The sequence below is a fragment of the Mya arenaria genome, chromosome 8 (assembly GCF_026914265.1).
Source record: "Mya arenaria isolate MELC-2E11 chromosome 8, ASM2691426v1".
NCBI classification, from domain to species: domain Eukaryota; kingdom Metazoa; phylum Mollusca; class Bivalvia; order Myida; family Myidae; genus Mya; species Mya arenaria.
In genome coordinates this window covers 23052884-23063332 of record NC_069129.1, presented here as the reverse complement: position 1 = coordinate 23063332, position 10449 = coordinate 23052884, and the positions used below count along the sequence as shown (strand labels likewise).

Genomic DNA, 10449 nt, shown 5'->3' with positions numbered 1-10449 from the left:
TTTATATGGACATGAAACGTTAATTTTATGGCGTCACATTGGGAATGGGACGTCTTCCATGTTAGCCTAAAATATGTTAACACCTAAACAAATGCGCGGTTAAAATAATTCTAAAACTGTGCATTTTGTAATACATACACACGACAGAGCCTTGGAAACTATCCCGGAATACGGTGAAGATGTTTGCCGTTACATAATGTCGTATCCCAGAGAGCAATGCTGATTTGTGATAAATGCATATTTATATACTTGATGTATGCTTATTAATGACAGGCTTTGATAAATTACCGCTTCAAATGGCCACATTCAGGAAAGGATACTAACACATTCATAACTTTACAAAATGTGACCATATTTTTAAATATAATTTATTCAAGACATATATTGTATATATGTAGCATACGTTTATAGACCTTAACATAAAGATAATGCTACTTATCTTGATCTTAAAGTAAACATATTGGATACTCGACAACACAGCTTAACGAAAAGCCCTCTTCTCCCTGTTAAGTAATCACTGTTTTCTCTCCTGCACCCCTTATACCATCCAAATGTTACCCCTGTGTACCCTCCGTTAATAAGGATGTTCGGTAGCAGTCAATCGTTTGGTCATCATTCGATTGTTCGTCGTAAGATGCGAATCGGGGATCCCAAATTTTTATCTATAAGGCATTGAAGGTAAATTTCGGCAAAATCTGTCCCTAAAAAATATAAAGCTATTGTTTTTGTTAAACAGGTACTATGTAACGACTGTTTCTTATATAGAACTTATTTAAATTCGAAACTGTGCTAGAAACACCCTCAATTTCAAATCTTAAGCTAAGCTTTAAAGCTGCACTCTCACAGATTGAACGCTTTGACAACTTTTTTTTTTTTTGTCTTGATTACGAGATTTCTTTTGAGTAAGTATCTGCAAACCAATGATAAAAGACTGCTGACAAAAGATCAGATCGCAGCTTTATATATTTCCGTCCCAAAATTGATGTTTTATGCATTTTTCTTTAACCGTAAGTAACGGTTTAAGCCATAAACATTAAATTTGGAATGGAACTATGAAGATCTGCGATCTGACTTTTTGTAAGCAGTCTTTAATCACTGGTTAGCAGATATTCACGCAATATTTTCCAATTCCAAGGCAAAAATAAAACAAATGGAAAACGGTAATTCTGTGAGATTGCAGCTTTAAACCTGATGTCTGCAACCCGGTGTTAATCAATCTCCAACGCAGTGTTCTCCATTAACAAGCAGAATAGGTCCCTGCATATGCCTGGAATGCAAATTCCTACCACTCTTGCAATATTCATGGTAATTGAACATAAACTCGTGAATGCCTCGAACATGAGCCATCACAGCATATTGAGGCATAAGGCAATGCTCACGTGTTAATGTACTCAAACCAGACTTTTCCGAATACAATGGTATATTCGAGATTGAAGAGATTCCAAATGCCGACCACCTTAGCATAGTGGCAATAGCCATGATAATTTTAAGCAAACGTGTCAATGCCTAGAACATGAGCCATGAAAGCGTATTATTATTATCTATAGTTCACATTATAGGCCCTGAACCTAGTTTATCACTACACTTTCTGTTAGGGACCCCTTAGTCGAAAATTCGATTTTCGAGCTCTATTTTCGGCTACTCAGTACAACAGCTCCAGCGATATAAATGCATCATAAAGTAAGGCTCGTGGCCTAGTTCATCCATGTACACTTATCGTTATGTCCATATTCAGACACTGTTATGGTGTTAGGTAAAATTTTTGGGTCAGTTTGTCCCTATCCCGCATAGCCTGCCTAAAATTCTAGGGTATTCACATGTGCCATCACCTAGGGCCAGGTCTCGGCTACACAGTGACATAGGTCCCTATGGTCCCCTTACTCGTTTCTGCGAGAACGAGTCTTACATGTATGGTAGGGGTCAGTAGGGCTTATATTGCCCATATACGCACAATGTTGGGCTAAGGACGGGGCCAGACTAAAATCCTCGTAGTATTAACAGTTTCCCTTGGATACAGTGACATTGGTCCCGTTGCTCGTTTTTAAGGCATCCGCACCATAACAGTGTCTGAATATGGGCCAAATTGGCATTGGGGATCGAATTCATGTCCCTATCCCGCATAGCCTGCCTAAAATCCTAGGGTATTAACATGTGCCATCACCTAGGGCCAGGTCTCGGCTACACAGTGACATAGGTCCCTATGGTCCCCTTGTTCGTTTCTGCGAGTACGAGTCTTACATGTTTCCTCGAGAATATTGCATGTCCTCTTATTGTATTGATTTTGAATATATATACGCGGTGATATGGTGATACGGTGCTACGGTGCTAACTTCACGCACATACAATATCTGCAGTACCCATACCCCGTGAAGATATCCCTGAGCTCAAGACGCTCACAAGGCTCTACGTTCCAATTCCTTGAAAAACATTGTTGACATTCTCAGTTGAACATTATGAATTTTAAGATTTGATTTTTTTTTTCATGAAAACTGGTGTGAACGCTAGTTTCAAAGTACAACTGTTGAAGGTTTTGAAATCTGAGTGTTTGAGTTTCATGAAGCCTAGATTTTTTCAGGGATGAAGCCTATGGTTCGTTTATGAAATCTTGAGATCCCTTCTAGAAAACTTATAGATTTTCAAAATTTTCGATACAAATTTTTGTTCAGACCATGAAATTGCAATTCAGAGTTGCATTATTTTTGTACATATGGCTTATGAGTGTCAGTTTGATCTTGAACTAAGGCGAAGCTGAATGCTTTCATACCAAACAAATAACAGAGGAAAACAACTGTTCGAGCATAAATATATTTTTATATCATCGTTCTTATGTATTTAGAACTGTTTGTTGTTGTAATACTTAATACGAGCTTCCCGGAAAATTCACCCAACAATTTACTGATTATTTTTTACCCCACCCACGCCTCAAAATTTGTCAACAAACAAGCGTGGTCCTCATCATTACCTGGAAATCGAGCTGTCTTCAAGCAAAACAGACTGGTCTCTGACAGACAGATGACTGAAAATCCATGTGTAATGAAACACACTCTAACACTAAGAAAAATGTTTTATATCCAATGATTATCCGCAATTCTTTTGCTAACACATTCAACCTTTTAAATTTTCATTCAATAAATGGCGGAGTAGTAATTTGGTTATGTATTCATGCTCCGCTTAAAATAAAGGTGTTTTCATTAAACATTTTGGAACATATGTGCACTCGTAAAACTTCATTGATTACTGGTCATAAAACCTTAGCACTAAAAACGAGCGAATAATTAACTATAAAAAAGAATATAAGAGAACTTTTTCTCAACATACCGGAAATAGAAAATTGACAGCTACGTATTTTATTTCACTCGTGATCAAAGAAAACCTATTTTTTCACTTGTGGCTTTCCCACTCGTTAAAATATGTATTTCTATTACACTTGTGAAATAAAATGCACTAAATTAAACAAATATCCTCTTTTTAATCTGGTAAATTTTGGTTTCAATAATGACAATGGATTTATACAACAAGAGGCCCAAGAGGGACTATGCTCTACTGGCATGGCTCTCGTGGTCATTTTCAGTCCAGAGCATGTCCGTATGAGTAATGGGCAACAAATATATAGTTCACTTTTTGTGTTTGGGTTAGCTGAAAACGCTGTCCGTTCAACATCTGAGGACAGAAGTGTTGTAAGCAGATTAGTTGCATGAACTATTTTAATATGGGCCAAGTTAAGGTAATCTGATGGTAAACAAATATGCTTTCAAAACTGTACTCATGGTCAAAATTTCATTGCTGTAGCTTTAATAATTAAAAAGTAAGTTAAAAGGTTTTCCTAGACGGTCATCATATGATACTCCACAACAAATCTCAAAGGTATGGGCCTCGTGGTTTGAAACAAGAATATTTTGAAAATATTTTTTACATAAGTCTCTAGGAAACTTGTGACCCCCAGGGCAGTGCCAATTTTGACCCAAGGGGCATTATTTGAACAACCATGGTAGTGGACTTCTAAATTAAGCCTTGTTCAAAATAGCAAGGATCTGCATAGCTGTTCAGCCAAAAAGGTTTTTAACATTTCCCAATTTAAATATACCAAACCTGTGAACCCAGGGGCGTGGCCAATAATGACCCCAGGGGAATAATTTGAACAAACATTCACAAGCAATTGTGACTTGACATTTAAAATTAGCGAAAAATAGACTTCGCTCATGTAGACTTGGCTAAACATAGACTTTGCTAAAAATAGCATTTTTTTTACTTTTAAGACCCATAATCTAGGCATGCATGGGCGGATCTGGCTAGTTTTCAATAGGAATCGAGTTTTAATAAATATCTAAATACTGTACAAGTTTCATCGAGATAAAATCAGAAATGAAGACTGTATCGCGTTCACAAGCAATTGTTTACTGACGCACTGATTTTTTTATACTTTCAAGGCCCATAATCTAGACATGCATGGGCGGATCTGGCTGGTTTTCAAAAAAACACGAGCACTAATAGATATCTAAATACTGTACAAGTTTCATCGAGATACAATCAAAACTGAAGACTGTACCGCGTTCACAAGCAATTTTTACCGACGCACATACTAGTACACATTACCATCACATAAGCTCTTCTGGCCTTTGGCCAGTAGAACTGAAAATGATAAATGCCTAATTTCAAAACAGATTAAGCATTCTTTTAGTTTTGATTTACAAATGATAGAGCCCTACATTAATAAAGTGCTTAAAATCATGGTTCGTTTTGACAACTTTTCAAAAATTCCAAAGTTTTGACTTTGCATTTTCACTATAGTGAATTCGCGTTTTAGCTATGTATCTACCTAAGCGCATTTGCGTTTAAGCGATGTAGTTTTTTCACACTTAGTACCCCCTTGTAGTATAATTTTTATTGATTTTAGAACGATTAAACTGAATCACAAAATTAAGCACAACAAGTGACGATGTACATATATTTTAGGGTGACGAACTTTTTTGACAACTCGCCTTGAGTTTTTTTAAGAAGGATACACAAAAATATGCCTGATACTGAATTGAAATCAATAAATACAACAAATATTCATATTGGTTTATTATCATTTATTTCCACTAGAAAAGCATTTGATTTAAACAAGATCCATAGGTTCATTGTCCTTGTCCAACATATCAACTCTCATCGATTCGATTTGTTGGGGGGAGGTATTGCTGAAGTCTATTTTTTCACAATGTTATCCATCTCACAGTTTTTCCACTTTTCTTTTCTTTCCAGCATTGGACTTGGAATCGTTCAAATCCATCTGCGGTGTGAACAATTCATAAACATTTATGAACATTTCCTTGTCCAACACTCATGGATTCGGTTTGTTGCGGGGGATTCGGTTTGTTGCGGGTTGGTATGTTTCCATTACAAGTGTTGGTATGTGTCCAATACCAGTGTTGGTATGTGTCCAATATGGTGTTGGTATGTTTCCATTACAAGTGTAGGTGTGTGTCCAATACAAGTGTAGGTGTGTGTCCAATACAAGTGTTGGTATGTTTCCATTACAAGTGTTGGTATGTGTCCAATACAAGTGTAGGTATGTGTCCAATACAAGTGTAGGTGTGTGTCCAATACAAGTGTAGGTGTGTGTCCAATACAAGTGTTGGTATGTGTCCAATACAAGTGTAGGTATGTATCCAATAAAAGTGTAGGTGTGTGTCCAATACAAGTGTAGGTATGTGTCCAATACAAGTGTAGGTATGTTTCCAATAAAAGTGTAGGTATGTGTCCAATACAAGTGTAGGTATGTGTCCAATACAAGTGTAGGTATGTGTCCAATACAAGTGTAGGTATGTGTCCAATACAAGTGTAGGTATGTGTCCAATACAAGTGTAGGTATGTGTCCAATACAAGTGTAGGTATGTGTCCAATACAAGTGTAGATATGTATCCAATAAAAGTGTAGGTATGTGTCCAATACAAGTGTAGGTATGTGTCCAATACAAGTGTAGGTATGTATCCAATGCAAGTGTAGGTATGTGTCCAATACAAGTGTAGGTATGTGTCCAATACAAGTGTAGGTATGTGTCCAATACAAGTGTAGGTATGTATCCAATAAAAGTGTAGGTGTGTGTCCAATACAAGTGTAGGTGTGTGTCCAATACAAGTGTAGGTGTGTTTCCAATACAAGTTCCTCGTACATCATTGTGTATTTACACATTCCTCGTACATCAGTGTGTATTTACAAATTCCTCGTTCATCAGAGTGTATGTAAACTTTCCTGGTACATAAGTGTGTATGTGCACATTCCTCGTACAACAGTGTGGATGTGCACATTCCTCGTACATCAGTGTGTATGTACACATTCCTCGTACATCAGTGTGTATGTGCACATTCCTGGTACATCAGTGTGTATGTGCACATTCCTGGTACATCAGTGTGTATGTGCACATTCCTGGTACATCAGTGTGCATGTGCACATTCCTGGTACATCAGTGTGTATGTGCACATTCCTGGTACATCAGTGTGTATGTGCACATTCCTGGTACATCAGTGTGTATGTGCACATTCCTGGTACATCAGTGTGTATGTGCACATTCCTGGTACATCAGTGTGCATGTGCACATTTTTGGTACATCAGTGTGCATGTGCACATTCCTGGTACATCAGTGTGTATGTGCACATTCCTGGTACAACAGTGTGGATGTGCACATTCCTGGTACATCAGTGTGTATGTGCACATTCCTGGTACATCAGTGTGTATGTGCACATTCCTGGTACATCAGTGTGTATGTGCACATTCCTGGTACATCAGTGTGTATGTGCACATTCCTCGTACATCAGTGTGTATGTGCACATTCCTCGTACATCAGTGTGGATGTGCACATTCCTGGTACATCAGTGTGCATGTGCACATTCCTCGGTCATCAGTGTGTTTGTGCACATTCCTGGTACATCAGTGTGTATGTGCACATTCCTCGTACATCAGTGTGTATGTGCACATTCCTCGTACATCAGTGTATATGTGCACATTCCTGGTACATCAGTGTGTATGTGCACATTCCTGGTACATCAGTGTGTATGTGCACATTCCTCGTACATCAGTGTGTATGTGCACATTCCTCGTACATCAGTGTGTATGTGCACATTCCTGGTACATCAGTGTGTATGTGCACATTCCTGGTACATCAGTGTGTATGTGCACATTCCTGGTACATCAGTGTGTATGTGCACATTCCTGGTACATCAGTGTGGATGTGCACATTCCTGGTACATCAGTGTGCATGTGCACATTCCTCGTACATCAGTGTGTATGTGCACATTCCTGGTACATCAGTGTGTATGTGCACATTCCTCGTACATCAGTGTGGATGTGCACATTCCTGGTACATCAGTGTGCATGTGCACATTCCTGGTACAACAGTGTGGATGTGCACATTCCTCGTACATCCGTGTGTATGTGCACATTCCTCGTACATCAGTGTGTATATACACATTCCTCGTACATCAGTGTGTATGTGCACATTCCTCGTACATCAGTATGTATATACACATTCCTCGTACATCAGTGCGTATGTTCACATTCCTCGTACATCAGTGTCATGTGCACATTCCTCGTACATCAGTGTGTATATACACATTCCTCGTACATTAATGTACATGTACGAATTCCTCGTACATCTTTATACTGTTTTCGAACATCAGTATTAATGTACAGTTTTGTACATATTTTTCGTATTAAAGTATGCATATTCAGATATTTCATATCCCTGTATGCATTTTCGCGCACCTCTAATGTCAGTATCCATGTACATACATCGTACATCAGTTTGCATAAATACACTTGTAATATGTTAGTAAGCATGTACGACTATCTCGTTTGTCAGTATGCATGAACAGATCTATCGTGTATATGTATGCAGGTACGCATATCTCGTATGGATGTATTCAAATACGCATATCTCGTATGCCTGTTTGCAAATACACATATCTCGTATGCCTTTGTGCAAATACACATACCTCGTATGCCTGTATGGAAGTACCCATATCTCGTATGCCTGTATGCAAGAACATATATCTCGTATATCAGTATGCTTGAACATATATCTCGTATGTCAGTATGCTTGAACATATATCTCGTATGTCAGTATGCTTGCACTTATATCTCGTATGTCAGTATGCTTGAGCATATATCTCGTATGTTAGTATGCTTGAACATATATCTCGTATGTCAGTATGCTTGAACTTATATCTCGTATGTCAGTATGCTTGAACATATAATCTCGTATGTCAGTATACTTGAACATATATCTCGTATGTCAGTATGCTTGAACATATATCTCGTATGTCAGTATGCTTGAACATATATTTTGTATGTCAGTATGCTTGTACGTATAGCTCGTGTGTCAATAAGCATGTACGTATATCTCGAATTTCGGTATGCACGTGTTAATATCTCATTCGTGAGTATGCATATTCGTTTTTATCTCGTTTTCCAGTACGCCTGGTCGAACAATCTGAAGTCCCCTAAAACAAGCTAACCTTATAAGTTTGGTGTTGGTATACGTCGATGTAATTTAGTCCTTTTAAAGGGATTGGGAATATTAAAGGGACATTGTTTTCAAAAACAGTTTTTTGGTTAAGAGGGAAGATAATAAATCTTGTTATGCTTAAAATTTTCACGAGTTTTAGGCCCGGTCATTCTTAGTTCGAGTCTGATAGTTTAAAACAAAGTAGAAAGTTCAGTAAGAAGATCCTTTATTAATATAATAACGATAGAAAATATAACATTTTTATTTGATATAGATATTTTAAAATATTTAAAAATCTTTTAAAAGATCAGTCGTTACACATACACACTAAATCACATATTCATTAACATATCAGAGGATTTCATATTGCATAGGGACTATATGATTATTCTGCTTAAGTATAATTGCAATTAATAATTGCGAAAATAAACACAGTAAAACATACCAATAATAAGTCTACTAACATCACGCAACTGCTTTATACACAGTTTTGTATCACTTCGTAACATGTCGACGCAGCTGTCAATACAATGATACCAAATATCGGTACCGGTATATATATACTTTTATACATTCTGCTCTCAACTAATCATGTCTAAGAATCATGGCAACGTCTTCGCGTTAATGAATGGAATTAAAACATGTGTGAAGATTGGCTCCGTCGCTTTTAATGCCAACAATCTCTCACTTCACTTACACAAACGTCAAATGAAAACATATAACAACATCATCAAGTTTATATTAACATAATAGGTCAATGATATGTATAACATTCAATCAAGTACAATCGAACCCCATTGGCTCGAATTCGCTTTGCTCGATTTCCCCGTTGGCTCGAACTGGATGTAAAGGATCGAGAAAACAAATTTACCGAATAAAAACATTCCCGCGGCTGGCTCGAACTTCTCGAGACTCGAAGCAATTCGCCGGTCCATTGAACTTCGAGCGAACGGGATTCGACTGCATGCGTACACTGTTAATAACAAAACACATAAAACGTGGAGAAATCTGGTAACTGTTGTAAAGTCAGCTAATGCAACTTCTGCTGTTCCTTGAACCAAGAGTCTTTGGTAAGAACGCTGTCGTCACCATCCATGGTGATATCGATCTGCGCTGTTTCCGCCAGTTGTTCGCTTCCTGGTTGGTTATTATGGTACATCGGGTTAACGAAGCCATCGTCTTTGGCACCACCACTGCCAGGTGAATTGGGGAGGCGATCAAATCTGAAAAGTAAATATAATTAACAATAATCTTATCACGTTATTAGACGGGCAGGACCATGTGTTTTAGGGTCAGCTATCGAAAGAAATAATTTAGTTTTGTTTAGTTTAGAGTTATTTATTCAAAGCTGCACTCTCACAGATTTACCCTTTTGACGACTTTTAAATGTTTTGTCTTGGAATGAGCAATTTTTACGTAAATATCTGCAAACCAATAGTAAAAGATTGCTGATTAAAGATGAGATCGCAGATTTTCATATTTCCGTTCGAAAATTAATGTTTTATGGCTTAAACCTAACGGTTTAAGAAAAAAATCAAAAATATCAATTTTTGAACTTAAATATAAAATCTTTTGCGATCTCATTTTTTGTCAGCAATCTTATATAACTGGTTTCCATGGATTTTCGCAAAAATTGGCTCGTTCCAAGACAAAACATAAAAAAGTTGTCAAAACGTTCAATCTGTGAGAGTGCAGCTTTAACAACGATTGCGAAACAAGTTACAACACCATTATATTTATCACTCTCTTTGACACGATTTTACGCGAGACGGTGGTCTTGTGTTGTGGGGGAAACCGGAGTACCCGAGAAAAAACACTTGTCCGGCTTGGTGACCACGAAACAAACTCACATGCGAGAAACAAGAAATAATTTCGTGTGAAATGCTAAAGAAAATGTTTGTTTAATGATAAACATTATCAAAAGTTCAATATGATTTTTTTTTTGGTTAGTCATCATTGAAAATTGC

General features: G+C 37.4%; 1 protein-coding gene across 2 annotated transcripts in view; it reads right to left on the bottom strand.

Moving 5' to 3' along the window:
- Positions 1-8691: 8691 nt before the first annotated feature.
- Positions 8692-10449, bottom strand: part of LOC128243880 (low-density lipoprotein receptor-related protein 1B-like) — a 101005-nt gene continuing 99247 nt past the window's right edge. For both annotated transcript variants that reach the window (XM_052961866.1, XM_052961865.1), the window contains exon 30: positions 8692-9705. In XM_052961866.1, the coding sequence (XP_052817826.1) occupies positions 9513-9705 (193 nt within the window). In that variant the 3' untranslated portion in view covers positions 8692-9512. The remainder of the gene's footprint in view (positions 9706-10449) is intronic.